Here is a 27,989-nt window from a genome sequence, read left to right on the forward strand (position 1 = left end):
AGCTGCTCGTGTATCGTGCTGAATATTGCGCCGAACTGGTGTGAGAGCCGGCGAACAGATTCCGGTGTTTTGGCGTGCTCCTGCCGTGTTTTTTTTTAGTCTCGAGAAGAGAGAGGATATCTGGGGAGAGCGTTGCAAAAGGCTTCGAAGGCAGCCGATGGGGGGGGGGAACAGCGAAGTTTATTCACTTCTTGTAGTCCAAGATAAGCTTCTGTCCTTTCTTCCAGAGCGCTCTCTCTTGTAGCAGGAAAAAGTTATAAAGCAGCAATACAAAGAGAAAAAGTAGTGTTTGTAGAAAAATAGAAGAAAAACGGGGTGTGTTGGAAGGAAGGGCTACCGCTCCCCTTGCCCTCACCATAAAAAAAATAGAAACCCATAATAATGGTTTGATACTACATATGTTTGCAAATAAGGTTTCTTGGGCTTTGGGGCCGAACTACGCTGTAGCAGATAGGATGCAGCTCTATTTTCAGAGCCGTTAATAACGAGTTTTGTAAGGCATGGTCTTTTACTGGCCTTATGAGTAAAGATCATGACAAAACTGAAGGTGAGAAAGCTTAGATCAACAAGAGGTTCTGGTAAAGAACAGTTCAGAGGAAGGAGAGTGATACAATTTAAATAAAAAATAAAGAGATACATTCAGAAACCTAAACTGACATTTAAGAATATGTTTCTCTTGGCTATAATAGATGGAGTTTTGCCTTTCCACAAACTAATGAACAGGCTATGAGGCAAAAATTGAAAGTGAAGTAAAGAAACACACGGAGGAGGGAGGGTAACAGAGGAAGAGGCAGACTGTGAGATGACAAGCTGGCCTTCAAATGGTGGGTAGGCAGATTCGAGACAACAATAGAGGGTGATTTGTTATCTTTTTTTTCTTTCCAAGTTTAATATTCCAAACGTAACTGTTATATTCACTACAAAATTGTTCAAAAATCTTCATCTGGTGTCAATAGATTGTAATTACATTTTTTTTTCCTGATTGTCTAAGAAGGTAGTACTCTATTTACAGAATGTAAACAAAATCATGTCAAAGGTATAAGATTTAAACATGTGCCAAAGACATCAAATTGTTGAAGATTTGTGGTAACGCTTCCCAACTTGCTTCTGCCATTTATATTTTCATTTATGAATAAGGCAGAAAAATGATGGTTGGATGACCTTACACATAAGTTTTGTAGCTTGTTTAATACTGAACTTCATACTGAGTTACTGCTGGATAACTGCAGATAAGATTTTTTTTAATATATATATCTCATTAATTTAAGGGCTATAGATGCTGCATTGGGCTCTTTCCTTTTCTATAAAAATTCAGTGCATAATTTGATTAGCCTCTACCTTGTTAAGTCTGTGTGACTAGTTCAGCCAGTACTATTTGTCTGTAGTAGGACATCCAGAAGCATGTAGCTCCTGTTGCTTTTGGGCAGCCCTCTGGGTATTGCTTATTGAGGATGTGTGGGATGGTTGCCCAGTTGCTTACACTGCATGAAAAACCCCAGGCTGAATCATGTTGTAACGAGTTACAGGGAGTATACTTCTGACAAGTTAAATTGGAACTGTTACGGTGTGTGTGGTGGTGGTAAGTGGTTGATGTTGCACAGGCTGGAGTTTCGGCAAGTGTGTTTTGTTTTCCTTCATAAGATTTTCATTAAACAAGAAAGGAGCATTCTTTTTGTCTCTCCCTATAGAATTATCCTGTGCTGTTTTCATAGGGTATGTGAGAGCAGAAATTCTTGTTCAGCAAGACTGGGACTACCTGTTACCTGTGGCTTGGAAGCTAATTTTTGTATGCCACTTAGGCGGGTCCATCAAAACTCAAGAGGAAACAACTGGAGACCAAGAGGGTTCATAGACCTAAAATGGGGTTCACCATAGACTTAAAATTTTCCTGTATTTTAGCAGCTGATATTTGAGTTTCACCTGTTTCAAACTTGTAACATAGGCTTGTATCCTCACTTGTACTACTTGGAGGAAGTCTGGGTTTTACCACGTGGTTTCAACCTGTGTAGCTTCAAGGGTAGAGCTGAGGCAAGGATTGGAGTTTGAATTGTGATAGTTCTTCAGTGTGTTCCCACAGTTCTGCAGGGATTGTGTTGTCAGGTCCTCCTACCTGCTCTCCTGGTGCTTACCGTCTCGGCCCAGATGCGATTTCCTGGGTTATATATAACCAGTGAGCATTTAAGCTTCCCATTTCCTGAAAACTGCTCTCCTTCTACAGAGCTGAGTTTGATTGCAGAGGGCAAGCAGATGCCCTGAAAGACCCTCATCCTGCTCTAGAGGTAAGATGACCCGTGTCCAAAAGGGTAATGAGAAATGCGATTGCTGAAGGATGTGTTCAAAATCAGTGTCTGAAAGCATTTGAAAGAGCTTTTGTGAGGATGACGTTTTTAAGTGGTAGTATATCCTGAGATGCCTGGTACCTGAGGGTAAAACATCAACAAAGCATCCAGGAGGATACGTGGCATGGTGGATTAGGAATGCCATGGACTGTGGGCTGCAAAAGTAGAGCCCCATTGCTATGCTTAAGAAAAATGTGTCTGTGAGATCTCGCTGTAGAAGTCAGCCCTGGGAAAGAGGGGCCAAAGCCAGCCAAGTGAGAAAAGGGCAAAGGGTGGATCCAGAGTGCAAACCATCTTTTATGGCCAGAGGGTATCCTTGGTCTGGATTAGCTGGCTCCTCTGCACTCCACGAGGAAGCAATATCAGAGGTGAAGCCACAACCAAGTAAGAGGGAGCTACTACTCTTCATGGAGGGTTGATGTAATGTATGTAAGAGAGTTTAGAAAAAAATACCACTTCTTTAGAGACTGCTCAATTCTGTGAGGCAGTAGCTAAATTGCTTTAGCTGCAAATAGAGCCTTGGTCCCCTGTTTTTCCCAGCTGTGGGATATGCACTGCTGAGGTCCTGCCTTGGAAAATAGAAGCATGCACTGCGTTCTATTATGAATACATCACCTAACTGTGTGAGCTAATTAATGTTTTAGAGCAGGTGAGACTGACTGTGCAATTATTCACATCCAGGCGTGTTCACATGTTAGTATGTCACGTCTAGATGTCAGTAAACGACTTATCGGAGGGAAAGTGAGGTAGGTCCCAGGCAGAAAGCTCACTGCTTTCTCCTTGCTTGGTGAAGCTGAGGAAGAGGGTGGGGAGAGGAAGATGGGCTTCATGGTGGTTTTAGCATTTAACTTTCCACGTGCTCTTCATCTATAATGTTCTGCTGTAAAGAAAAAAATTAAAAAGCAAGTTCCTTAAGAAGTTTCTGCAGTTGAGTTCAATACAAAAATTTTTACCCAAATTATAGTCGTATCTTATCCTCTAGAATTCTTTTCATGGGGAAGTTCACATTCATTTCACCTTAGCCTGTGTAGCATCTCAGTGGACTTTAAATGTGGACCTGTGGAGCATTTGTTTAGCAGCAAACTTAACAATGAAGTCTGTTTGGTCAACTGTTCCTCCTGCTTGGCAGCAGCACTGAATATAGGAAGCTTTACAGCTGAGCTTCCAAACCGAAATAGTGCTATGACCATTGCTGACAGTGGCTCCTGGTCTGAATAACCTCTTTTTTCACTTGCAGACCTTGACTTGTATGCCTGCTTTGAAAAGTTAAAATTGGTGTGTGGCATGCCACTGGTTCTGGGGACTAGCAGTCTGTTGTGTGGCAGCCACTAAAAACACCTGCAAAAATGAGATAAAGGCATATCATGGAAATAAAAAAGTTTCACCCTTTTGCACTGCTGTCGTGTAGACAGTTGTGTTTTTTTTTTTTTTTTTTTTTTTAAAAAAAAAACAACCTAACACTGTTTTATGGTGAAAAATATTACCTTCTGTTTTATTTTTGGAGGAAAGCCCCAGTCCTGCTGGGTTAATTCAACCACCCAGCGTCCAGAACTCTTGAGAAATTGATTTTGGCCAGCAGGGGGAAGAGGAAGATTAAGGACAACTTGAAACAAAAGGGGCATGGTTTTCTGTGGCTTCGAATGCAGGACGGATACATTCCTAGATAACAAAAGGAGCAGCTAAAATGTGACGGGAATGACATGATATCCCAGGCTTGGACTCTCAGACAGTATGTGGTTGCTCTCTCCTTACTCCTCTATGTGAGTAGATACTGTAAGTATTGGTCAGTTCTGTGGGGGACAACCCACATGTTCCTAGACCAAAAATAAACAGTATTGCATGCACATCTGTTTTTCCTGCAGAGCATGCCCTTGGAAGTGAGACGTCACACGTTGGGGTGCTAAACGTGGCCTCTGACTGGCAGCTGGCCTGCCTTGCCTCTCTCCTGGAAGTGCTGGCTGGACACTGTACCACTCTAGTAAAGCGTTTGATAAGGCCTCTTGTCCCAACTTTCCCCCGTCTGTGTCATGCTGGTACAGACAAAACCCAAAGCTTTTTAGTAGGCTATTGAAAATCACAGGAGTAAAGTGGAAGTGAGAGTGTGCGTGAATAACAATACTACGGAACCTGAAACTCGTCCTGCAAAACGAGTTTGTCCTTATTTATGTATGGCTTATTTCTCTGCTTTCCGTGACCAAGCTGTAGTGGTCAGAGGTGTGCTTTCTGGTAGCCTATGCCAAGTTGTTTGATTTAGAAAACCCTATTTTTTAATAAGCTTATTGATACAAATGTGACTTGGTAGAGTAATTGCTGTGTTGACTTGAAAGGCCATTGCACTTATTCCTCAAAGCTTTTTTTTTGTGATGGGCCAAGCAAATGGTCTGTCTACATGTAAATGTTTGGAGAGAGTTTAAACTTTATGGTATTTTTGTGTTCAGAGCTGGTTTTCTTCTTCCTTGGCTTGTAAGTAAAAAAAGCCCAAAGAAAGTAGGGGCAGACATCTTATTGCTAGCATTTGTAAGGACCAAGCCTCTAACTTCTTTGGAGAAGAAATGTTAGAATTTCTAAATAACTGCCTGTCATGTGGCCAGGGATATTCAGACCTTGTCTTTTGGGCTGAGGTCTGTATGATAGTGTGTAGGTCAGCTGGAAGGGGTGATACTCCAAAGAACTGCAGATCAGAAAATAAATGAAAGGGCAGTTTTCTGCCATGAATGATCTGTTTAGAAATGATGTTTCTCTCAAAGTTGGCCACTATTTTAAGATGTTTGCAGTCTCTTCTTCTCCTCTGTAATCTCCAGTAAGATCTGCATTAATGTTTTTGTAATGGCTTTGTACCAAATACTGATTTTCCTGATGCCAGACCCCACTAACTCACTGTTAATAGCTCTGTGAACATTGAAGCTAGCTACCTCAATAGCAGTGTGGTTGTCAGATAGTACGGCTTTTCTCACGTGCACCTTCTGGGGCTTTGGGGCCCTGGAGAGTAACATGAAAGTGTCCATTTTAATGAACAGTGATGTAATCCTGGCATTTGTATGCTTGTTGACATGAGCTGGAACTTCTCATCAGCTTCAAAGAAAGTGTGTACCTTGGTTACAGCTTCTGCTCTCCCATCATGTTGCTGAATGTGTTTAATCTTTTTACCAGGCCTGCTGCTCATGGTTTGTGAGGGTAAACACTGCTGCTGGGATGCCTTCCACGGACCCTCAGAGGTGCTGCATCCTACCTTCTCTGTACAGTGTTGGATCTGAGTCTCTGCAGCAGCCGAAATGACTGGAAGGAAGTAATGTGTGCAGTCTTGTGTGTTCTTAGACGATGAATGCAGACAAGGGGTTGAGGAAGATGTTTGCTATAGCATAAAAATCTTTTTACCAAAGTGCTTAATTCTGGTGTGCCAAGAACCTTGGCACGTTCCCCAAAATTGGAATAACTCATCACAGCTCATTCATAAATGTAATGTGCAAGTAATGAATCACTGTGTTGTTTGTAGATGGTCACGAACAAATGGATCCAGGGAAAAAAATATGTAAAAAGCATGTGAGGGCCACTGAAACGAGAGAAAGTTTTGACGTGATCTGCGTTGTAGTGGAGGGAGCTATCTGCAGTAGCAGGATAATTAATGTACTGATCATGAAATCTTAATGTTGTGACATTAGCTGGAGCATTGCAAATGCAGCTATTCACTTAAGTTCTTACCTTGCAATCTGTGAACAACTAATCATAGTGTCTTGCAAATTTATAAAGTATTTGCTTTGCAGTGTTAAATGCTAAATGTAATGTTTCTCTGCCTTTGATCTTCTATCTTTTTTAGACATTTTATGGGAAAAGTGGATGTGTCATCGCCATCTCTTTTATGAATTAATCATGGAAGGTGGTATTAATATGCAGACTGTATTATTTAACATTGTGTACTGTAAAAGTATCCTGGAATAATTTATAATACAATTTCCAAGCTATTACTTGTAGCTGAATCACTTAAATACAGTCAAAATCACAATCCTCCAAGTAAAGAATGTAGATTCAACTTTTACTGTACAGTTGGAATTGAAAAAGAGCTTTACATTTGGTGCAGTCCTGGTATTATTAAAATAGGCCTGCAAGTAGTGAATACTGTTACAAATTCAGGTTACATTTAGCATGTGTTAGAGCCAAAATCACTTTCTCAGAGCTGTGAGAAAATCATTTGTTCGGGTCTCTGAGTAGCTGAATGGCTAAGGTATTTCACAAAGCTAGGTAGGTGCATGTTGGTTGGCATTCTTAACGAGTGGTGTTACAGTTTGATTATTTATTTCCTAATAACTTTCAGTAAACGAAATTAAAGAGCTAGCAGAATACTGGAGAATTGGGACATGCAAGTAAGAACTGCCACCAAAGCAGTGTTTCTATTGTGGTTTATTTTTCCCCATTCAAGCATTACCTGCTGTTTTACGTTCATCTTACAATTTGGGTAATAGGAGTTGATGTAGCATCAGTGTAATCTTTATTTGTATTTTATTTTTTTTTCCCCTCAGTCTTATAGCTTGGATAAGTAAATTTCTGGCTTATAGGCTGACTGTGCTTTTTCATCAGTCTTCAGTATTGGAAGAAAGCATATACTAGCAGTAGAGAATGTACCCATCAGCAGGAGTTGTTGGAAATCACCTACTCCTGACAAATCCTAGTCTTTTGCATAGGTAAAACTTGTTCTTTATTTAAGGATTTCTTTTTTTGTTGTTGCAGAAACAGATTTTTTTTTTTTCAAGTGGGACCTGGGTTCTTTAAAACTTTCCTTTTTCTTTCTGCGGTTTTAACTGAGAAGCTAGTTAGTCCTCTGTCATGTTTCAGGTTGGAGTTTGCCTGACAATAGAATTAAATGTTTTGGATTCACCTTCAGAGTTGTGGAAAGAAGAGTTCCCTCAGTTCCAGTCATTAAAGTAACTGTGTGCCAGCTCCCAAGGTTTCACTATTACTTATTAAAATAAAGACTTATGTACTTCTTAGTACATATGCTATAATATTTCTTAGAAATATTTTTGAGGTGTATACTTTTTCATCAATGGGTAAAAATAAGGCTCAGTAAAAATATATTGTTGAAGCATGTCTCCTACCCTATAGGAGCCAAGTAAAAGCTGTCAAGTAGAAGTTTGAAAGCTGGAGAAGGTAGCATTACTGTCATTGTGCTCCAGCATTGCTTCCATTGCTGCAAGTGCTCTACACATGCAGCTGAGGGAGACCTGAGTGGTTTTCGCTGGTGCTGCTCTGAATTTTGCTAGGGGTGTATGCTCTTGCGGTTAAAAAATAAAAAAAAAAAAAATAAAAAAAAATTAAAATTCACTGAGATGGAGGGTTTGGAGCCAGTGCTGTGTCTTCCTTACCAGATGGAAAAAAAAAAAAATAGTTTTTGCACTGGTAATGGTGGCTGCTGGGACAGGAGCAGATTCCCATTCTAGAGTGTTGATGCTTGGCATGTAAGCGTTTCAGCCTCATGCAATGAGGTGAGCTTGGCTGTGGAAAGAATGTGCTGGTTTGGCTTAACCCACCAGGCCTGGACCATGACAGCTGTAAACTGAGGTGATGAACAGCCATGTGTCTTTGTGTTATTATGCATTGGGTAACACTGGCACGTGTTTAACAAGGAAGGATTCCTTCCTACTTACTCTAGTGCTCTGTTTGATTATAAAAATAAACCACCCTTTTAGGCAAGATATTTGGATAAATGCTGCCTGTAGCCGTATCCATAAATTTTTCTGTAGTGGTCTTGCTCTATGCTTGCAATTATTTTTAATTTGGTATGACTTCTGCCGGTTTCCAGAACAAAACAGGATGTGAGATATCCACAGATCATGTCAGCATTCTTTAGTTACGTGCCTATACTTATGCCTCACTTCATAGGATTGAGAGGCGGATCTTAACGTTACGTGTTTCAGTGAAGCTTGTGTTTTGCTGCCTAATCTTCCTTTAATCAATAGAGGATCTGACTTTACAGTATTAATGTTAAAGCGTATTGATTGTTGCATCCAGAAGTTGCATTCACAAGGTTTTCTGTCCTTTTGTCTGAGTTAGCCTTAAAACCCCCACTGTGCACATCCTGCGAGCTTTCTCAAGCTGGGCTTTCTACCTGCAGCTCTGGGAGCAGGGACCTCTCCTAGTTCCCACCACGGCAGCAGGACCCATAGGTGACAGTGCCCTTCCTCACCCGTGCTTGCCAGTTCAGGGGGCAAATGTTCACTGCAGTACCTCAGTGACTATTGCAAAGACTTTTTTCCAGTTTAAGCTCTGCATGAAGAAGCTACTCATCTCCTGTAATACAATTCCATATGCAGAGCACATCTACTGTGATAGTGTGGGTTTGTTTGTTTATTGTATATCCAGTTCAAATGTTTTGACTTTAGCCTTAAGCATTGTTATGTTTGAGGAACTGGAACTAAAACTTCTACGAACACTTCAGGAAAAAGTCAATGCTAATTTGGTAACAGAAAAATTACAATTTTAGAATGTGCCCCTTAAAGTATTTGTAAGCATGGGAAGCTGCAGCTGTATAGGAGACTATACTGTCAGTTCATGTGAGTGGTATTTGTTTTTTTTTTTCTTTAGCTGAAAGGTCAGGTGGATATGTTGGACTTGCCCTTCTCTCTCTTGCCATTAGTCCTTTAGAGAGAGAGAGATTTCCTTACATGTTTTATTAAAATAATACAAATAAGTATCAGTTGAAATGGAAACTTACTTTAGGTCAGAGTTAATGATTTTAAAAGGCACCTTGTAGTTGCATTAGAGGAAAAATATCTGAAAGCAGGTGTTACCTGGTCGTTAAGTATACACTGACAAAAGTTTTATCCCATGGGTCATACAGGTCTGTTATTTTACTGCCTCTAGGAGAAGAATGTTACTTTGTCAGAGTGAGTGTCTGTAAAAACAGACTAAGCAAACCTGTTACTCAGCTGCTACGCTGTAAGATCAGAAGTTTTGGGCTGATTTGAGCAATCATATAGAATTTTAGGAAATTGCCAGAGATTCTGAACTTTGTCTTTAAACTGTTCAACGACTTACCTGATTTGTCTTAACCAAAGCCAAATCGCCTTAACAACCTTCTTAATCAAAAATCCTTGCTAAAGAAGGGATGGAGGAGGGCCAAGTGCTGTGCCTTGTTGGGGAAGAGAGTCCCAAGGCTCTCTCACTTAGCTTAAAGAGATTCTGTCCCTTCTTCTGTTGTGCTGCCTGTGGACCTTCTTTGAGGAGAAGGGGTCAGGTGGGGCAGAGTCATATTTTGTTTAAGTCTCTGGGTAGTAGGTGTTTGGAAAAAAAACAACTTGTGTCCTCCTGAAGAGCTTCATTCAGAAAGTACTTTATCCTTCTGCATACTTTGGGAGAATTAGGAAGTCAATTTTAAGTGATTTGTGTCTTCACCTTTTTTATATAAAAATAAGGGTGATAAAACTGTAATGGAGTACTGTTTTGTTAGTCTCCTAGTTGAGAAAGGGGATGGAAGTAGAGATCTGTTTATTTTTACTTAGCTTCCACAACAGCCTCCATTTTCTAAGATGTAATTATCCTTATCTCTATTGCATGTCTTCTTTGCTTGTAACTTCCACAAGCAACAGAAACAGCAGAATAAAACTGGTGTGTGAGTTTGGGTTTTTTTGACAATTTAATCATTTCACAGTCACTGTATTGCAGGAGTGACAGTAGCTAATTGAAGTTGGTCTTTTGCCTCGTTAGAGCTGTGGATAGCAACTAAGGCATTCAAGGTGATTGTAGGCTTAGGGAAACAGTGTTGCCTGAGTTCACCTTCATGTCAGAATGCAAGGTTCTTTACAACCACAGAAGTCATCCTTTTTTTCATGAAACACATCAATTTAAGTTTGGCAAGAGAACAGTCAGTGGCTTTGATACCCCCTCCTTTAGCTCTACCCCTACTGCTTTTCTAGTGAAAGCTTTTTGGCCATCACTGGGAAGTGACTGATTGGATTCTGCAGAAGTTGACATCTTTACTTGGGTTCTGTGTAGTTCTTGGCAGCTTTTTGGAGAGCTGTCAGCTTGAGATCTGGGCTGTTTGGAACAGAGCTGTGGAATAGTTTCAGGTATTTAATTTGGTTTTGACTTTTCCTTATGGTGGTTTTACACCTGCATGGAGAAGATACAAAAATGTACAATGTGCATGGTAAAAGAAAAGCAGCTTACTGTACTAGACTTCACAGATAAACTGTGCTGACATACAGTTCTGTCAAAAGCATAGTGTCAATGGAAAAAAGTACATCTGTTTTTCTTTGTTAATGATCCATTACTTGTAGCAGTAGCAGCTGAATGAGTTTTACTTGAAAGATTTTTTTGTGTTCTTTAATATAGAAAATGTTGCACGGTATTAGCCAGACTTGCTTCTTCGGGAACAGCTTTACATCAGAAAGTTGTCTTTGTGATGGGAATTAGCCAAAATGGGGAGGTTTTAATATTGTATTTCTAGAAGGAATTTTTATCATCTATCAGCTAATTGAATGGAGAATATTTATTACTTGTTGAGATACGGAATTTAGTTTTAAAAAGAAAAATGTTTGACAAATTATCAAAGTTAGTGTTGCCAAGAAGTTTTTGTACTTGTAGTTTGTTGATTGATCAGAAGTTGTTAAAGCATCAATATAAGCACGGTGTCTACTCACTTTCAGCTTTTTCCTTTGTATTTACAGTTTTTCCAGGTTGCACGGTGCTTTGAGTTTTGCTCTTATGTTTGCTTCATAATAATAAAGGACTAAATACCGTAGCCATTGGCTATTATGTGAGCATGTGAGGTCTTTGTATTATGTAGTTTTTCCATATTTGGCTCTCTTGGTATAGGTCATCTTTACTTCTGAATTCTGCAAATATGCTTACCAGAAGAATCAGTCATCTGTTAGCCTCTCTTTTGAGCTCAGCAGCCATCCTTTCTAGTATGAAATGGTATGTGCATCTGTCCACAGAGCAAAAAACAATAAGCGTGTGTTTGGATGTGCAATAAAATCAACTTCCTTGACTAGAAGGTTGAAATTTTCCTAATGTATCCTTCATCATTACAGGCACGTTTGTTTTACTTGTTTTTGTGCAATTGTGGTTTGGTTTTTTTTTTTAGATCTAAACACAGGCTTTGATGTTTAAGATAATTTTGAATCTGTGAGACTTTTGGACTTTATTTGTTAAAAGTTCTTGGTGTATTTTAGATTCTTTTATGGCTTCAGCATTTCCTTGTCTTTTCACAGGACCCCAGCTGAATGCACAACTAGAAGGCTGGCTTTCTCAAGTACAGTCCACAAAAAGACCTGCTAGAGCCATTATTGCACCGTAAGTTTGAAATCTGTTTCTAGTGTACATAATACTTGACTGGTTAAATGCTTCTTTATTTTGTGTGATTTTGAAAACTGTTGAAAGCTAGTATGTAGCTGAGAAGAATGTTGTGTGGTTTCTAAATAAGTGTTTTGGATGTGGCATAGAATGGAAGAAATCTGTGCACATTTTGGTGTATGGTTAGTTTCCTTTTGCTGATGGACTCCAGATGTAACATTCACTTGTGATCCAGTAAGACAGGTAAGAAGTGTATTAGTGGAGTAGTAGTCTAAGATGACAGCTCTTTCATGCACTTTTAGTGTAGAACAGATACAGCTATTTAAAAGAAACAAACAAAACCAAACCAAAACTCCAGCACACACACACACCCAATCAAAACTTAGCAAAGCTTAAAACAAAAGGTAATGGAACACTATTCAGCTATCCAAAATGGTTTACTTTTGTTATTTTAGTTTGGTTTTGTTAGGGATAAAAGAAACAAACAAAAACAAACCAAAACTCCAGCGCACACACACACACCCCCAATCAAAACTTAGCAAAGCTTAAAACAAAAGGTAATGGAACACTATTCAGCTATCCAAAATGGTTTACTTTTGTTATTTTAGTTTGGTTTTGTTAGGGATTTTTTTTGTCCACAGCAGAAATAGGGACCATCTATTTAGGTAGAATTCAATTTCCTGAAGGTAGCTGAGACGTATAATAAGAAAAGTATGTTGGTCATTCCAATTTATTATGAGTTGGAAGGAAACACTAGCAAAAACAAGTTAAATATGTTGTTTTTCCTGTGCTAACATAGCATTGACATGATGCTTGAAGTATTCCATAATGGTATTGGATATGCAGAAGAAATTGTCCCAGAAATCTGCCTTAGTCTTTCTAACAGGAATGGCAGGAAAGAGGTCTTTCAGCTGCAGATGAGGTAGCTTGGGTTCTTTTTCCAGAATCACTTGAGGTCTTCCTATGGTCTCACCAAACTTTCATTAACCATACCTTTATTTTCCCACTTGTAAAGTGGGATATGGCTAATAATAGTTTTGTTCAAGACTGAAGAAGTCTGTAGCTAAGGGAACCTTTCAGAAGGCTCTTTTGACACTGTCACATAACATATTTGGGTGGTTCACCAGGTCTCCCATTCCTCCCCTTAGTGTGTATGTTCAGTGCCTTTCTGAGCTCTCTACAATGAGTGAGGTAAGTGATGCTGAAGTAAAACCCCAGGGTAATTGAGGATAACTTGCTCCAGGTATCACTCTGTGAATGAGTACATAAGCATGTGAGCATACATTCATATAAATAAATATAAAACCTTGTGTTTAAAATATCAAAATCTTGATCTCTTGCTGTCAGTGGGGAACTTGTATCTTCCACCCTCCTGTATGTCCCAGGACTTGCAGCACATATCATCCTTACTATCGTTATATAAAAGGACCATCTGGAAGGCTGTCCTTGAGTTGTTGCACGTACTTGACTCAAAGTGAGCAGTGACTATTGACCTAGGGTCACAGGCTCTCCAGAAGTGATGTGGCCCAAGTGCTGTGCGATGTGGGCGCGGCCTTCTGCTGTGGATGTACTGCTGAGTGACTCTGAGCTGTTCTCCACCACGCTGCCTGGCACCCTGGGGGATGAACGTTCTCTGGAATCAATGTCTTTAGCAGTGTAAACTGAATCTTCTGCTGTTTTTAACAGTCTTGAAGAGAGAATGGGTCTTACGATTTGTGGGTGATATTTGAAACCAAATGGTCATAATGTAATTCTGAATGGTTTTGGAGCGCACACAAGTACAGAGGTTGAGAAAGGCTTTGGGCCAGAGAGGCAGGAAAGAATAAAGCCTGTATCTCATTCTCTGCAGTAAAAGCTGGTAGATGCTGCACTCCTCTCCTTCCCTGGTGACCATTTATTCTGTTGCTGAGGTGTTCTTCTTCAATGATAGAGCATTTGTAGTTCCTGTTTGTCTTCTGTAACATGTAGTCTCTCTATGCCAGACCCCTCTACTCTCCTCATGTTCAGTTACTGGAGCATGTCTGGAAGAGCTTTCTCCAGCAGCTTGCCACTCCCTTGGCCCTGGCTGCACTCGGGGTGTCATTGTCCCTGGCTGCACTCGGGGTGTCATCGCGAGCTGCGGGTAACGCGCCGTTGCGTAGCTTGCCTGCTGGTGTCTCCTACAAGTACCGAAAGGTGCTCTGGTCTGGAGGCTCACTTGCTTTCAAGTAAAGGGTCACTGATAGTGCTTTAACAGATGCATCTCTCGTACATTCAGTACTGCAGCAGTGCTCTCCAGCTCTTTCAGGAGCGGATTTTTTGGATCACCTTTTCTAGCTCATTGGGGACAAATAATATTTAAGATATTAATGTTAAATAGCAATAACAACATATTTGAGATATTAAACAATACTTAATGTCTTGTACACCTTGATTTGCAGCCATGCAGGGTATACCTATTGTGGATCCTGTGCAGCCCATGCTTACAAACAAGTGGATCCTAATATTACGTAAGTAGTAAAGCTTTTCTTTACAAAGCGTAAGGCAATGCCATTGCAGCTCTCTGAGAAGCAGAATGTTCTTTTTACATTCTTAACGCCTTGCAGTACTCAAATTTTACTTTTGTACTCTGTTTAGTATTTTATGCATCCCTTCTGTTTTAACATCATAAATGTTTAAATTGGTTGTTCCTACATAAATTTTTTCTTCAGCATTGTTGAAATTGAAAATGTAAAGTGGTATTTTCAATAACTATTAATTATTGGTAACTAATGTTTTAGAAGGGAGGGGTTAAAAATGTTCTTCTTTGCAGGTAATAGCATTTAATTTACTTTATTGCTTGACATTCCACTGCTTTTATAAAAGCCTAAGCTGGGTTGATTTTTACTGATCACAGAGTGTCTTTGTTTTGTTTGGAGGTTTTGTTTGTTTTTTTAAGTCTCTGAAAATATTTGATCATGATTCTGCATTGGTTTTTCAGTGCAGGATTATGGGCTGAATGCTACCAGGATTCTCTTCTGCTGTGGAGAAAGTGACCAGTGTGTGTATATGATATTGGAAGTCAGTGAAAGTTACTTGTTGTAATAACTTTAAATGGACTTGTGTTTCTAACAGCACAACAGTTTAAAAAAAGGAAAAATTTTAAAAACCCAATGTGCTACTGTAGTCTGTGCTTGACTCTGAAAATATGAATCCAGTTATTCTAGGTTAAAGGCATATAATTATACTGTATTCTGCTGACTGCAACTTTTTTTTTAATGACAAAATATTAAAAAAATCTCCAGTATTTACTCAGTATGCCTTTTGTGATGTTAATATAAAAACTGGGGATGTCTTACCTGTTGCTTATGAGATAACATGTTGTAATGCTCTCAAAAGACAATGGTTTTAATTCTTCTAAACTATTGTAAACAAAATGAAGGTAATTTAAGAAGTGTCAGATGACTAGTTTCTCTAGAATTTCTAGAACAACTTGCATTCTCCAGATTCAGTGACATGGAATAAATAGAACTTTCTGGATTATCTGCTATTTTACTGCATGGAAGTAGAATTTAGAATTCCTCTTTCAGCGGACGTATTTCACATTTGGATATTTTGTTTTTATGAGTTCTGTAAAAAGTTTTAGTATCTTAGTATAGCTTCCTGTAGCACTCCACATGTAAGGGGGAAACAAAAGAATCTTTACATGTCTCCCATCCCTTTAGTTCGGTGCCAGAAATGAGGTGATATGATCTCGAATTTGAAAAGCTGATTTTCCTATAGTTTTTTTTCTGTCTTTCTTTTCTTTAAGTCCTGTAGCAGGAGACTCTTAACATCTTATCAAGAGCCAGAAACTGAGGACTTGATGAAGTAACATGGTGCCGTGTGAAAGCTTGCAGTATCAGCTAAAGCTATGAATGTGCAGGTCCAAGTCCCTGTTGTTTATGCAACAGCTGGATAAAAACACCATTTGTGAATGACTTATATTTGAATTTGGTAAAATCTGAAGTAGGGCTAACCAAGTAAATAAGTGGAAAGCTCCGAATAGGTGATTAATACATAATCCTCGTTTGACGTCACATAGCTGTAGTTATTGAAGGTGGTGTGTAACTAAAGGTTGTGCTTGTCCAAGGAGACCAACTGAAAATGTGTGCTGAGGGGCCACAACACATCATTCATCCTCCACATGAGTCCAGTCAGATTTCTAGCTGAGGAGTGCCCTTTGATAGATGACCTTCTTAAGAGGTTTAAGGCTGCAGGAAGCATTGTTGAACTGATCTCATTATCATTTCTGTGTTGATGAGCAAGGCTAGCCCATGGATTGATCTGTGGTCTTAACACAGCAGAGTGAAACTCTATTGGTAACACCAGAAAGTATCACTTTGTGCCTTTTTATTAAACTCATTACTCTAAACCAAGTCTCTGTACAGCTGCAGTTGTCTAAATTGTGAGCTTTTGTGTTAATTGTTGTAGCCGAAAAATTTTCATTCTTGGGCCTTCCCATCACGTGCCCCTTTCCCGATGTGCACTTTCGAGTGTGGACATTTATAGAACACCTCTGTATGATCTCCGAATTGACCAAAAAAGTAAGTGCATGATAAAACTTACGTCTTGAAGGTCGCTGAGGCTTGAGTATTAACTGTGGTACTGCAGTGCTGAGGACTCTCCTTGGTGGGCACTTCGTTGCTTTTAAGTGGCATACAAGTATAAACCTGGTTTTACTGCAACGACAGCTATCTTCTGAAAGACCTTGGTGGTTGCAGGCATTGCTATATTGTAACCTTAGTGCCTCTCTTGCTCCTGCAAATTCAGAATTCTCAATCTTTGCTTATCTTTTCCACTATGAGTGCGTGCCGCTTGGCAAGTGATCTTTAAAAGGGATCTCAAAATTTAAAACGCTACATTTGAGTAACAGCCCACCATACACCTGCTCCATTATTCTATGAATTATTCTATCTGCAAACAAAAATAGTTGGTTTAAGTGATCTGAGTTTGTCTGATAGAGAAATAATAGAGGAGCAAAAAGCTAATTTTTATTTGGGTGCATTATTGCATGCAACACTTTTTAACTGGCAGAGTATCTATGGAAATTAAAAACTGTTAGCCCATGAAATACCAGTCTTTCATACTGAGCTTAAAGGTGCGATGAAGATAAATTTGATAGTTCGTCTTTCATGTGTTTTGAGGTATACCTAAATAATATTGTCTTTTTTTGGAAGGGCTAATAATTAGTGCAGCTATATTGCTATTTCATCACGACTGTGGTTAAGCAAGCTAGTTCAGGTTTCTACATAATGCCTGCAGAGGTTTCCTTGGGTAACACATGCTTTGGTTTCTGTAGAACTCCTTTACGGAGCAGAGGCACAGCCCTGTAGCAAACTGTTCATCCAGCAAAGAGCTTTCAAAATGTAGAGATGACTCTGCATACCACCAAGCACATCTGAGAGCAGAAAAGATAACTTATAAATGTGAATTACTTAACCAGTTTTCACTGTCTCTAGATTTCATGATTCAGTTAATAATAAATTGTATTATAGTAACACATCCAGCAGGGGCTGAACTGATCAGCAAATTGTGGTTTTATTTCCAAATATATGATAGTGTAATTTGTACAAATAGTTGAACGACTAGGCAAATGCATGCATTTTTTCAAATGTGTTTTATTTGTGTTACTTAAATTTTATATTCTAACTGAAAATCTTTCTCAATATACTAACAAGATCAGTAGTTTAACACACTTATTTTGTGAACTGAACCAATTATGTTTGTATCTTTATAGCTTGAACATAATTTTAATCCTGAATTTATTTTAAAACAAGTGGTTTATCATAGTCCTTGGCAGGAATTATTCTGTTATAGTGGGGTTGTTCAGATAAAGATAATGTTGTAGCTTGGTTTATAGTGGTGGTTTTTGGTTGTTTTGTTTTGTTGTTTTTTGTTTGTTTTTTTTTAAAATTAGTAAAAATTTATCTTTAAATTATTTCAGTTTATGGAGAACTGTGGAAGACTGGAATGTTTGAGCGTATGTCCCTACAGACAGATGAAGATGAACACAGTATTGAAATGCATTTGCCTTACACTGCTAAAGCCATGGAAAGGTACTAGGGCTAATTACTACTTCTGCAAGAATGAGCATTATGTGCACCAGATGTTTGGGCTACACGTGAAGTGCAGTAGGAAGCTTTAATACCCTTTATGGCATATAATACCCTATATTGTGTGTAATACAGTCCCTCATCCTCCAATAAAAATCTGAGGGAGGAGGATGTCAGAGTCTAGGACTATTTGCTGTAACAGAAACTGTGAGCAGAGCAAACACCTGAATAATGAAATTGGAACACACTTCATATACAAGTTTATATGTTTGTATTGACATAATAGAATTAATATTAGACATGCTTTCATGAATCTTTCTCAAGCTGATTTTTATTTTTCAATTTTGCAAGGCATTTATGAAAGAACTTCAAATACCAATAACTGTTTTCTGTGAGATTTTATTTGTTTGGAGCCTTAATACTAATATTGAAATCAGGGTTCTGTTTACACCTGCTATTTCAGATGAGTACTTTGAATAATTTTTCTTTAAAGGTGATCATTTTTTGTCAATTTGTGGTATGTGGTGTGTGTTTTTTCACTCTTTTTTTTTTTTAATTTTTCTTCCATAGTAGTTGTAATTTTCCCTGCAGTATCAACATACCTTGAGTGCAATCCTGAACATTTTCATATATGCTGGAAAATTACTCAACATTTGTGCAGCATCTATACAGGGAGAACATAATTCTCACTTTATTGCTGGTTTCATTATATCTTTTTGTTTGCCTGATGTTTTCACTTTGTAGCAAACAGAAATACTATTGGGGGGGGAGACTGGGGAGAGAGCGATTTCTTTTCTGAAACTGAAGTTTCAAGTCTAAAACAACTTCCTAGCATGACCTTACCAAATGAACTGTATCTTCAGTTTAGTAGTCCCCTTCTAAAACATTCTGCCATTTCCATTAGTAAGCCCTGAAAAAATTTCAGATGTTACTTGAATTACAACATCTTTTCTTTTGCTTATAAGCCATAAGGATGAGTTTACTATTATTCCTGTGTTGGTCGGAGCACTGAGTGAGTCAAAAGAGCAGGAATTTGGAAAACTCTTCAGTAAATACCTAGCTGATCCTAGTAACCTCTTTGTGGTTTCTTCTGACTTTTGCCATTGGGGTAAGTTTCTTATCTCTTCAGTATAACAGTATGATGAACATTTTGTAGTGATTTTCAACTAACGTATTTGTATTGAACATTGAGTGTTTTAACTTCTGGTAAATGTATTTTTGAAACTTAAATGCCTTTGTAAAGCTAAAAAAGGATTTTTCTTTTTTTGTATCTGGAACAATAGATGAAAAATATTTGTGGTAATGTGTTTTCAGTGTAGTGGAGGAAATGGTGAAGGTATATGGGTTCATATGCACCTCCTTACTGCTATAATGAAATGAGTGTCTGAAGTTTCTTGTTATTCTTCTTTTTAAGCATCTCAAAGCAACTTGCAAAACTGATTAGTTAAAAATTCACTGGACATAGCAACATCTCTCTGGTGGAAATAAGTATTGTACATGTTATTGCTGGGTAAGACAGCAGATGAAGTATTTATACCAATTCACCAGAGCTATCCCAGTTCATCTTGGTAGCAGAGCTATAAAGACTCTCCAGAAGCCTTGACTTCTGTCCTGCTTTAACACTTTATTTTTCTTTTAAGTGTGATAGCTGGAAAAAGGACTGCTTCAGAAAGATATGTTTTGTACTACACAACAGACCAACTTTTCTTTTTTCATTGTCATCTTTGGTCAACTTACGTAATTATGTGCATATTTTACTTGTCTTTGAATTGTGGAGTAGCTGGAGGTATGTAAGAGTGATCTGGCTTCTGCTGTGGCTAATGAACCGTTTAGAACTGTTCATCGAATTATCATGAACTTTTTCCTTTTAACCTCCATTTACTGGGGTATTGTTGTGCAAGCAGAAGTAGCTTGACTGCAGGGTTGACTTTGTCAAGAGGGATAGTGAAATGAAATGTTATTTTTCTTTTGAGTTTATAGAACTGGATTTCAAGGCATTAACAGGCAATTAGTGATACTGTGGTGTCAGTTCTAAATAGTAGGTTTTTCTTTAGGAATATAGCTGCCCACCTTGTATTCTTTAGTTTGCCTCTGGGCTGCTACTTTGCCCTAGAATTTCCTCAGTGAACCTAAAAAGTATAAAATAAATGAAGATTACTACTTGACAAATATTATAATTTCAATTATTTAGTAAGTACTAGGGAGTGTTTTAGCTACGTTTTTTCCCTTTTTTATTTTATACATGATTTTTGTTTCAAGGTCAGAGGTTCCGTTACAGTTACTATGATGAATCCCAAGGAGAAATTTATAGATCCATTGAGCACCTAGATAAAATGGTAAGTTTTCAGATTTGGTGGAACTAACTAACAAATTTCTCCTGTACATTACGTTTCTTTGAACACTTCAGAAATTTCTCTAACAAAATATTATAGATTAGCTATTTTATTGAATGTATACTTTTCTTTTGTTGATGACAGTAAGAACTTAGCTGTTGGTTTTTAGCTAGTGTCCTCCATTTTACTGACTGCACACTATATATTGTGGGTATAATCTAGTAGGCATAATACATGAGAATAAATGCATGTTCACCTACCTCAGTATAATGTAATTCCTGTCCACATACCCTCTTATGTTTTCAAGAAGCAATAAGAATTATGAATTGTCTATTGTTCAGGCTTGATAGCTATGATACCTGCATATTGAAACTGTGTCATGATTATGCTAACGGGTTCAGCAGTCTCCATTTTGAGGAGGAAAGGCTGTAGGAGGTTGTGCTGGTCAGGAAAACAAAAGTTACCGTTTCCTTGGGAGTAGTTTTCCCTCCACCCCTTACTCTGTAGTAGGTGGTGGGGAAAAGCAGCAGACTATGCTTCATTCTGGGTTTTGCAAACAGCTGAAAGGGATGCTAAGTACATAAAGATCATGATGCCAATTATGTAGAGTTTTCTTTGCAGTTGTAGGAGCCAAGGATTTCTTTTTAAATGAAAAAGAAATGTATTAACATTCACGATTGTAATTAAGGCGTAGAATAGAAGAAACTCTTCTGGAAATCTGTAACCTTGCAATTTGTTTTAAAACTATTTGGATTATTTAACTTTTCTAGAATCTTTTAGAAGAGAACTTGTTATGTTAGTTTCTTTCCTACTCTTGAAGGACTAAATCCTATCTTCTAAAGAGATTTTTTTTTTCCTTGCTTTGTCTATCTTTATTATGTCGTTGTTTTTCCACTATTCATTACTGGAATGGAAACAGTAAATAATTAGCCTTCATTCTGTTTATCCCATTTTTTTATAATTCTTGTTGGCAGTTAAGAGTTTTCTCTAAAAAAACCAAATGTTTTTCTACAGAGTCCTAGAATTTGCAGCTCTGAGCGTTTTTGCAGAAGAGCAGATTAAGGTGCATTAGCAAACATTAGTTTCCCCTGGTTAATTTCTGTGGTGAAAGCTTGTAGAAAGACTGGACTTCGCATTTAATTACTCTAAGTGAATACATTGCTGCACCAGCTTGCTCTTCTGGTAGTTATTCAACCAAAAGGAAATTGTTTTTTGTGGCATTGAAAATTATGTCTACTGTTTAATAGCTATGAAAATACTTTTTCAGTCTTAAGTTTAACTGGAAAACTAAGCAAGCTGCATAGCAGTAGTGTGGTGGTTTTTTGCTTGTTGATATCATGCCATTTGTGGACACGTGACTCCATATTCAGACTTGGTAAAGAGTAGGTTTTGCTTTTGATGAATTTCAGAAATTTTTTTTTTAGCAGTACCGTGGATACACTTGGGATCCACAATGCCATAAAGATCTCCCTGTCACGTTTCTCAAGATTTTGGAAAGAATTTATTCCATTTTGTATCCCCTGTTCAGCTACTTCTTCTTTCCCTTGATGAGTATTGAATTTTTAAATGTCATTTGGCAAGCTAAAGAAACTTGCATTGTTGTAACCACCAGGCCCCTCCACAGAGAAAATTGCATGAAGTTAAAACTATGTTAAAACCATCAGAGGTTTTAACCTCTGCTATTACTGGCCAAATAACTTCTTTTGGACCTAAGGAGGAGAGCAATCATCTGAGCACTTTGTAAGTGAAGAAGGAAGATACTCTGGGTTAAGATGAAATTCCTTTTCATTAGAAATGCCCTTTTGGGAGGATAGTGGCCTATTCCTTACTTGGGCAGGACCTGAAGTACAGATGCATGATGCTTTTCCTGGCTAGTGCATAAACAACACTGAATGCTTTGGGCACTGAAGATTACTAACATGGCAACTGCTGTGAGAAATTTTATTTGCTGTAATTTTAAGTTAGAGCCCTTTGACTCCAACATAAAAAATACAGAGTAGTAAGTATTGCTGGACAGACATAAGTTTCTCCATGGTAACTCTTCATGTGACTGCTGTTACCCTGGGAGTACCACGGTGCACCTTGTGAAGGCAAAAGGAGTAAACAGCTACATGGTTGATAGGGTACCTTAGGGAAGAATCCTCCAATGAAGAGTTATAACTGAGCAGCTGATGTGCAATCATTTGCTTGTATATTGTAACCTGATACCTACCATCTTTTTAAGTAAAAGTAGGGGAGTATTCCATAAGACATTGAAGGGTAATTATTTTTTTATTATTATGGCTAACTAGAAACAGCAGTGTGCTCACTTCAATCTTCACTGCCAGGTTGCTCATTTTATCAGTTTGTGAAACCTTTTACCTCACTCGAGTACCCCTGCCTGCTGAGGGGGAGGACATGCAGGGGCTGAGGAGGGTGTGCAGAAACAGCCAGCAGTGTTGTGCAGGAGTAGTGCATAGCACGGGTGGCTTCTCGGGTGTCTCTAGCGAACTTCTGAATTCTAGTGGCTTCTGCAGTGCCTCTAAGGTGTGCCAGCACCTTCCACAGTGCTCCAGCCTGGGAAGGCTTCTTAGCTTGGGCATAAGGCTAGATCACAGCTCTCTGCCTGGGTGCCCAGCTCACTGCTCTCTTCTGTGCCCAGCCAGTAATTTTCCTGTTGGTTATTTATCTTCTAGTCTGAGTGACTCACCCATGCAAAGAGAGTGGGGCTGGCTATGCTAAGACCAAGTTTGTTTCTGCTTCCATAAGCCAGTATTGCTACTGGCTTAATTTTTTTTTTTTGTTAAGTATTATGAAGCAGCTGAAGTAATGGATTCAAACAAGCTTGACCAGCCAAAGGATTATGTATACTATAAGATAAGCCTGTGGGGTTTTTTTGGTTTTTTGTTTTTTTTTTTTTTTTTTTATAAGCTTGTAGATACTTGATTCTACAGAGGCTGATATTTAAGAATGTAATTGAATTAATCATATTAAGTGCACTGTGCTAGGATATTGTAGATACTATTTACAGTATCTAAGTAACTGAGATAATTTCTACGTTGTGCCTTAACCACATGATAAACTGCAGAACCTTGTGATGGTTTGCATTTTTATCATGTGGGTTTTGTCGTATATTTTAGCTCTGTTCTAAACCATGCCCAGCCGAGTTATTTTGAATACTGAAAATTATTAGCTTCATACTTCTGCTTTTTAGAAAAATAAAATGCAATCTGACAAAAATGCTTCCTTTGTCTGCAGCACCATTTTAGCCTGAGAAACAAGCTTCAGTCTTTGCCATGATGATTTTTAAACCCTAAAGATTGAAAAGTTCAGTACAGCTGAATGCTTATAGGATGTGTGTTAATACTTTTCCTATGGATTTTCTCCAGTCTGTGTTGTATGGAGCTCTGTTAGCATTTATTGGGATGAACTGCATAGCTCTAAATGTTTTGCAGTGCTGAACTGTGCATTGAAATAAGCTTACTAGGCATTCTGATAAATCCACGTCTGCTCATTTGAGGCATATGCTCAAATGCCTCTGCCCAGTATGCTCCAGTGACTTACAGCCATAAAATGAGTCTCTCAACTGAGCAGCACTGTCATTTTTTAAAAAGTTGTGAAGGGGTTTACAAATGGATAAGATATATTCTTATGAGCTGTTCAGTATCTGAGTAAGTGCCTTAAGTGTGTTTAGTTTTAATTGAGTATATAATTAAGTTTGGTTCTGCTTTCTTTAGCTGTGTATTGGCATGTCCAATTCACAAGTAAATGGATGGTTTAAAGACATGCTGCTTGAACTTTGGAAATGCAATGGTATCTGTGATCACTGCTAGTTAGACATAGCTACCTTTTGAGGTTTTGGCACTCATTTAGGTTTTGTAGATCTGGAGCGAGTAACAGCTGTAATTACTGGTCAGGGGTCAAACATCCTCTCCATGACCCTGGAAGAACTGAGATTTTGCCAGCAATTGGTCAGCATAGTTTGGTTTTATTTTTTCCATAAAACGTATTTCTTTATGAATTCGCCTTTCATCTGGTTTTAATTAAAAGTACACAAAGGTGGTGGTTATGGTTGCTGTTTCCTAATCCTTCCTGACTCCTGGGAATCTCCTGCTCCTCCAATTGTAAGCTGTAATCCAGTCTGAATAATTAGCCTGTTTGCCAGATCAGCCAACGCCCTCAAAGTATTCAAGAGGTTTCACTCTTGAGGTGGAGACTTCAGACAGACTGGCTGCTTCCCACATCATGATTTCTCCTGTTATTACACATGCTTTGGAAAGCAGGGGAAGGAGCTGGGACAATCGCAGAAACCTTAGGAGAAATTCTCTCCCTTTCTGATATCAACCTCCCGTTACTCCCTTGCAGTGTACGGGTTTTTCCAGTCTCTAAGGGAACCTTGTTTCATCAGCTACATGGAAGAAGCACAGCTATGTCTCTTACTGAATTAGTGAGTGTCTGGAGCTCATTTACCTGGTGAAGGGAATTAATCATTTTGACAGGAAGGGAAAACATGAGAGGATGGAGTCTAATACAGGGAAAATGGCAAAGCTGTGATAAAACACAGACAGTAATTGATTTAGACTTGCATTAAACTGCTTTCATTGTATTTGAACTGCTCTGTGGGATGGGGTCAGAGTAGGCTGTATCTAGAGTTGTAGGATTCTGTCTGCTTTTAAGAATGCAAATGTTTGTATATATGGAAGGTTTTGTTTTCCAGATGTGAGCTGGGTTTCATAGTATGACTCCATGGGATCATGGATCTTACTGTGGATGGAGAAAACGATGTATATATATGACTGCCTCACATAAAGTGGAAGCTTCATCTCCTGGCTTCTCTGTTTGTCGTGCACCAACTTTCTAGAGATTTAGATATTCTGGATCTGCTTTCTGAGCTCTGAGCAGATGGCCAGCCTGTGCCCACATCAACTGCCTTGCATGTGTGATGTGTCTAGGGCACGTTACTCTTCCTCTGCGCTTGAACTGCATGTGTGTATGTTGATGATTTGTCTAGGATTTTTGGCCATCCAGAAGTCCCAGGCAAGTGCTCAGCCCTGAGCTTTGTTACTAGGGAGAGGAGATGGAGGCAAAACTTCTTCCTGCTTTGCCCGTTTAGTAAATCTGTGTGGTTATTGCTGTACAAAATACTACGGAAGCAGGACAGCCTTGGAGGTGGGGATGAGCTAGTCTGCAGGAGGAGTTTTTTTAACATGAACTTCACTGGTATCTGCAGAGATAGCTTCACAGATCTTGACATGGGATCACTGACAGCTTTGGAAGAGCTCCTGTGCTTTTAGTCTGGCAAAGGATGGCAACAAGCTAGAGCTCACATGCTGCAATTCCCTTGATACAAAGTAGAGGGTTTTTTCTCCTGAAGTATTCTGTGCTATCATAAATAGGTGTAAACACCTGCTTATGTATGTGTGAAGTAATCGTTGCTATTGATTCTTTTTCAGGGTATGAGCATTATAGAGCAGCTAGATCCTGTATCTTTTAGCAACTACTTGAAGAAGTACCATAATACAATATGTGGAAGACATCCTATTGGCGTATTATTAAACGTAAGTAACTTTTGATTTGTTCAAAAAATGAAACTTATTTTCAAAATGCCTGCATTTGTTTAAACACAAATATTTCTGGAGTACTCCTTGGTTCTAAAATGGCAAGTCTTTGAATTTATTTTTCAAAGTGTTCTCAATTTGGTCTCCAGTTACCGTATTTTGCATATGGACAAACACAAGCTCTTACAAGGGCCGGAGTTTCTCCATTCCCTAAGTGAAATGAGGTATCATGTTCCTTTTGGATCTCACTGAAATGCAGTCATTCTTGGCCCTCATTAAACAAACAATTGCAAATGTTGTCTCTCTGAGTATCAGTGCAGTGCACCATTAACTCATAAATTAATGGCAATCAGAATTCAGATTGACTGGTACTTTCTGGTTACCCTATTCTGCTTTGGTGATGCAGTGCAGATGTACACCTAGCTTAACTTAGTTGTCTAAATTGGGTCACAGCTGCTTCACAGCACTGCTGGTGTGCTGCAGGTTTGTCATACTGCTTGAGTAGATCTCACTTTATTTTTACAGTCATTCAGATCTGAAACAGGAAGCATGTTAATCTTTTTAAAAGGAAAACTTAATTCACTGGGAAATGTAGCCTGTATGGAGACATAGAGGAACTTCTTAAAGTAGAGCCTATAAAAGTTTGTGTGAGCAATACCAATATTGAGGATGCATATAGCAGAATTCAGTACTATGACAACTCTGCAAAACTATCCAGGTCTTAACCACAGATAATTATTAGTTTTGCCGTGAATCTGAATTAAATTCTGTCTGTTCACTTTTGCCAGTTGTAACACTTTAATAAATTATGTTGATACATTTTTTTCCCTTAATGGAAGAAATATGGCCTAACAAGTGTTAACAATGTTGGAGTTTTCTCCTGTTACATCTGTGTTCCTCTATCAGTTCCCTATGAAATCGAAAGCATTGTTTCTAGAGGATCTGTTTTGAAAGGTTGTTTAGCATTGCTCTGTGTTGCACTGGGGGGAGCGTCGGTGAATGGAACGGTGAAGAAATGGGTTAGGTCCACAGATTAGTCAGAGGTGCTTGTATGATGAGAGACGGCACAAGGACCCTCAGGGGCAGGGCAGAGCACTGAGATCTAGAGAATGTCATAATTTCACCAGTACCTTTTTTTAAAATCGCTTTTTCCTCCCCTCCCTCTCTCTTCAGGCTATCAATGAGCTCCAGAAGAACGGAATGAACATGAGCTTTTCATTTTTGAATTACGCTCAGTCCAGCCAGTGTCGGAACTGGCAAGACAGCTCAGTGAGCTACGCAGCCGGGGCGCTTATGGTCCACTGACCCACCGATCGCTCAGGGAGGGCACCTGCACACGCGCTCCGGACGGGGCCCGGCCCAGCCCTTGCAAAGATACAGTCCCTGCTCTTTGGGTGTACCGAAACCTCAAACTAATAGAACTCTTCTTTTCTAGTAGGTGTAGTCCTTCCTTAGTTTCGACTCATTTAATAAATGCTTTCTTGTTTAGGACAATGGAAAGAAGGCTGGTATCAAAACCTTTTGTGATTTATTTTTTTGTTTGTTTGTTTTTTTAAAAGGTAATGGCTATGAAGGCATGGTGGCAGACAGTCCTTACAAATAGAACATGTAAAGCATTTACCGTATCCTAAATTTGCACTCTTTGCAGACCTGTGCACATGTACTCAGCTTTCAGAATAGTTTTGCAAGTTGTAAATGGAAAAAAGGGTGGAAGCTTTTTAATAAAAGAAAAAGAAGGAAAACCACGCATTTATAAATGATCCTGTATTAGAATATAATAAAACTCCAGTATAGTCAGTTACTACCCGTGATGTACAACAGATATCTTCTATTTTAGTTGCTAATAAAGGGCTACACAAACCAAAATAGTCTGATTTAAACTTATTGCTTTGTGTTCTGTATGTGGCTGCTTGTCATTAACATCCTTTTGTCCTCAGTTCTTATGTTTGATAGTTCAGCCATTCTGTAAAATACTTCAGAATGTATTTTATAGTCAACAATTGTTACGACTACTTAATTTACAGGGGTTTTTTAATCTTAAAGCTGCACTATGAGTTCAGCTGTGTGAAAGAATTTTGAATATTCTAATTTTGTATATTCTAATTCTTCTTGATTTACAATTACCTATAAAATAATATCTTTTAGTATGTGATGGAAATTTGTATCAGAAATACACTTGGAATGATTTTTATGCTCAGTTTTATTATTCAAGTGAAATAGATGCAGTATTTTTATTTGAAATTACTTTAAAAACAAACAGTAGCTTGAGACTGATAATTCTTAGAGTATCTGTCTAGCATTTATAGTCCACAGAAGCCATATAGTGCTAAGATCTAGCAACTGCTTCTAAAAGATTTAATTGGTAGGGGAAGGTAAGGCTTCTTTTTTTTTAATTTTTATTTTTTGTTTTCTTCTTTGACTGGGTAGAATTGTTTCGTG

At 38.5% G+C, this 27,989-nt stretch overlaps 1 protein-coding gene across 1 annotated transcript; it reads left to right on the plus strand.

Moving 5' to 3' along the window:
• Positions 1 to 2,518: 2,518 nt before the first annotated feature.
• MEMO1 (mediator of cell motility 1) lies at positions 2,519 to 27,416 on the plus strand. Its single transcript, XM_008936700.1, has 10 exons — positions 2,519 to 2,723; positions 4,202 to 4,372; positions 11,546 to 11,627; positions 14,048 to 14,116; positions 16,059 to 16,171; positions 17,572 to 17,683; positions 18,646 to 18,788; positions 19,940 to 20,016; positions 25,446 to 25,550; positions 26,724 to 27,416. Exons 1-10 carry the CDS (start codon positions 2,519 to 2,521, stop codon positions 26,853 to 26,855), a joined length of 1,209 nt encoding a protein of 402 aa, XP_008934948.1. The 3' UTR covers positions 26,856 to 27,416.
• The last annotated feature ends 573 nt before the right edge of the window (positions 27,417 to 27,989 follow it).

Source organism: Merops nubicus, unplaced genomic scaffold, assembly GCF_000691845.1.
Source record: "Merops nubicus isolate BGI_N331 unplaced genomic scaffold, ASM69184v1 scaffold33813, whole genome shotgun sequence".
Lineage (NCBI taxonomy): Eukaryota > Metazoa > Chordata > Aves > Coraciiformes > Meropidae > Merops > Merops nubicus.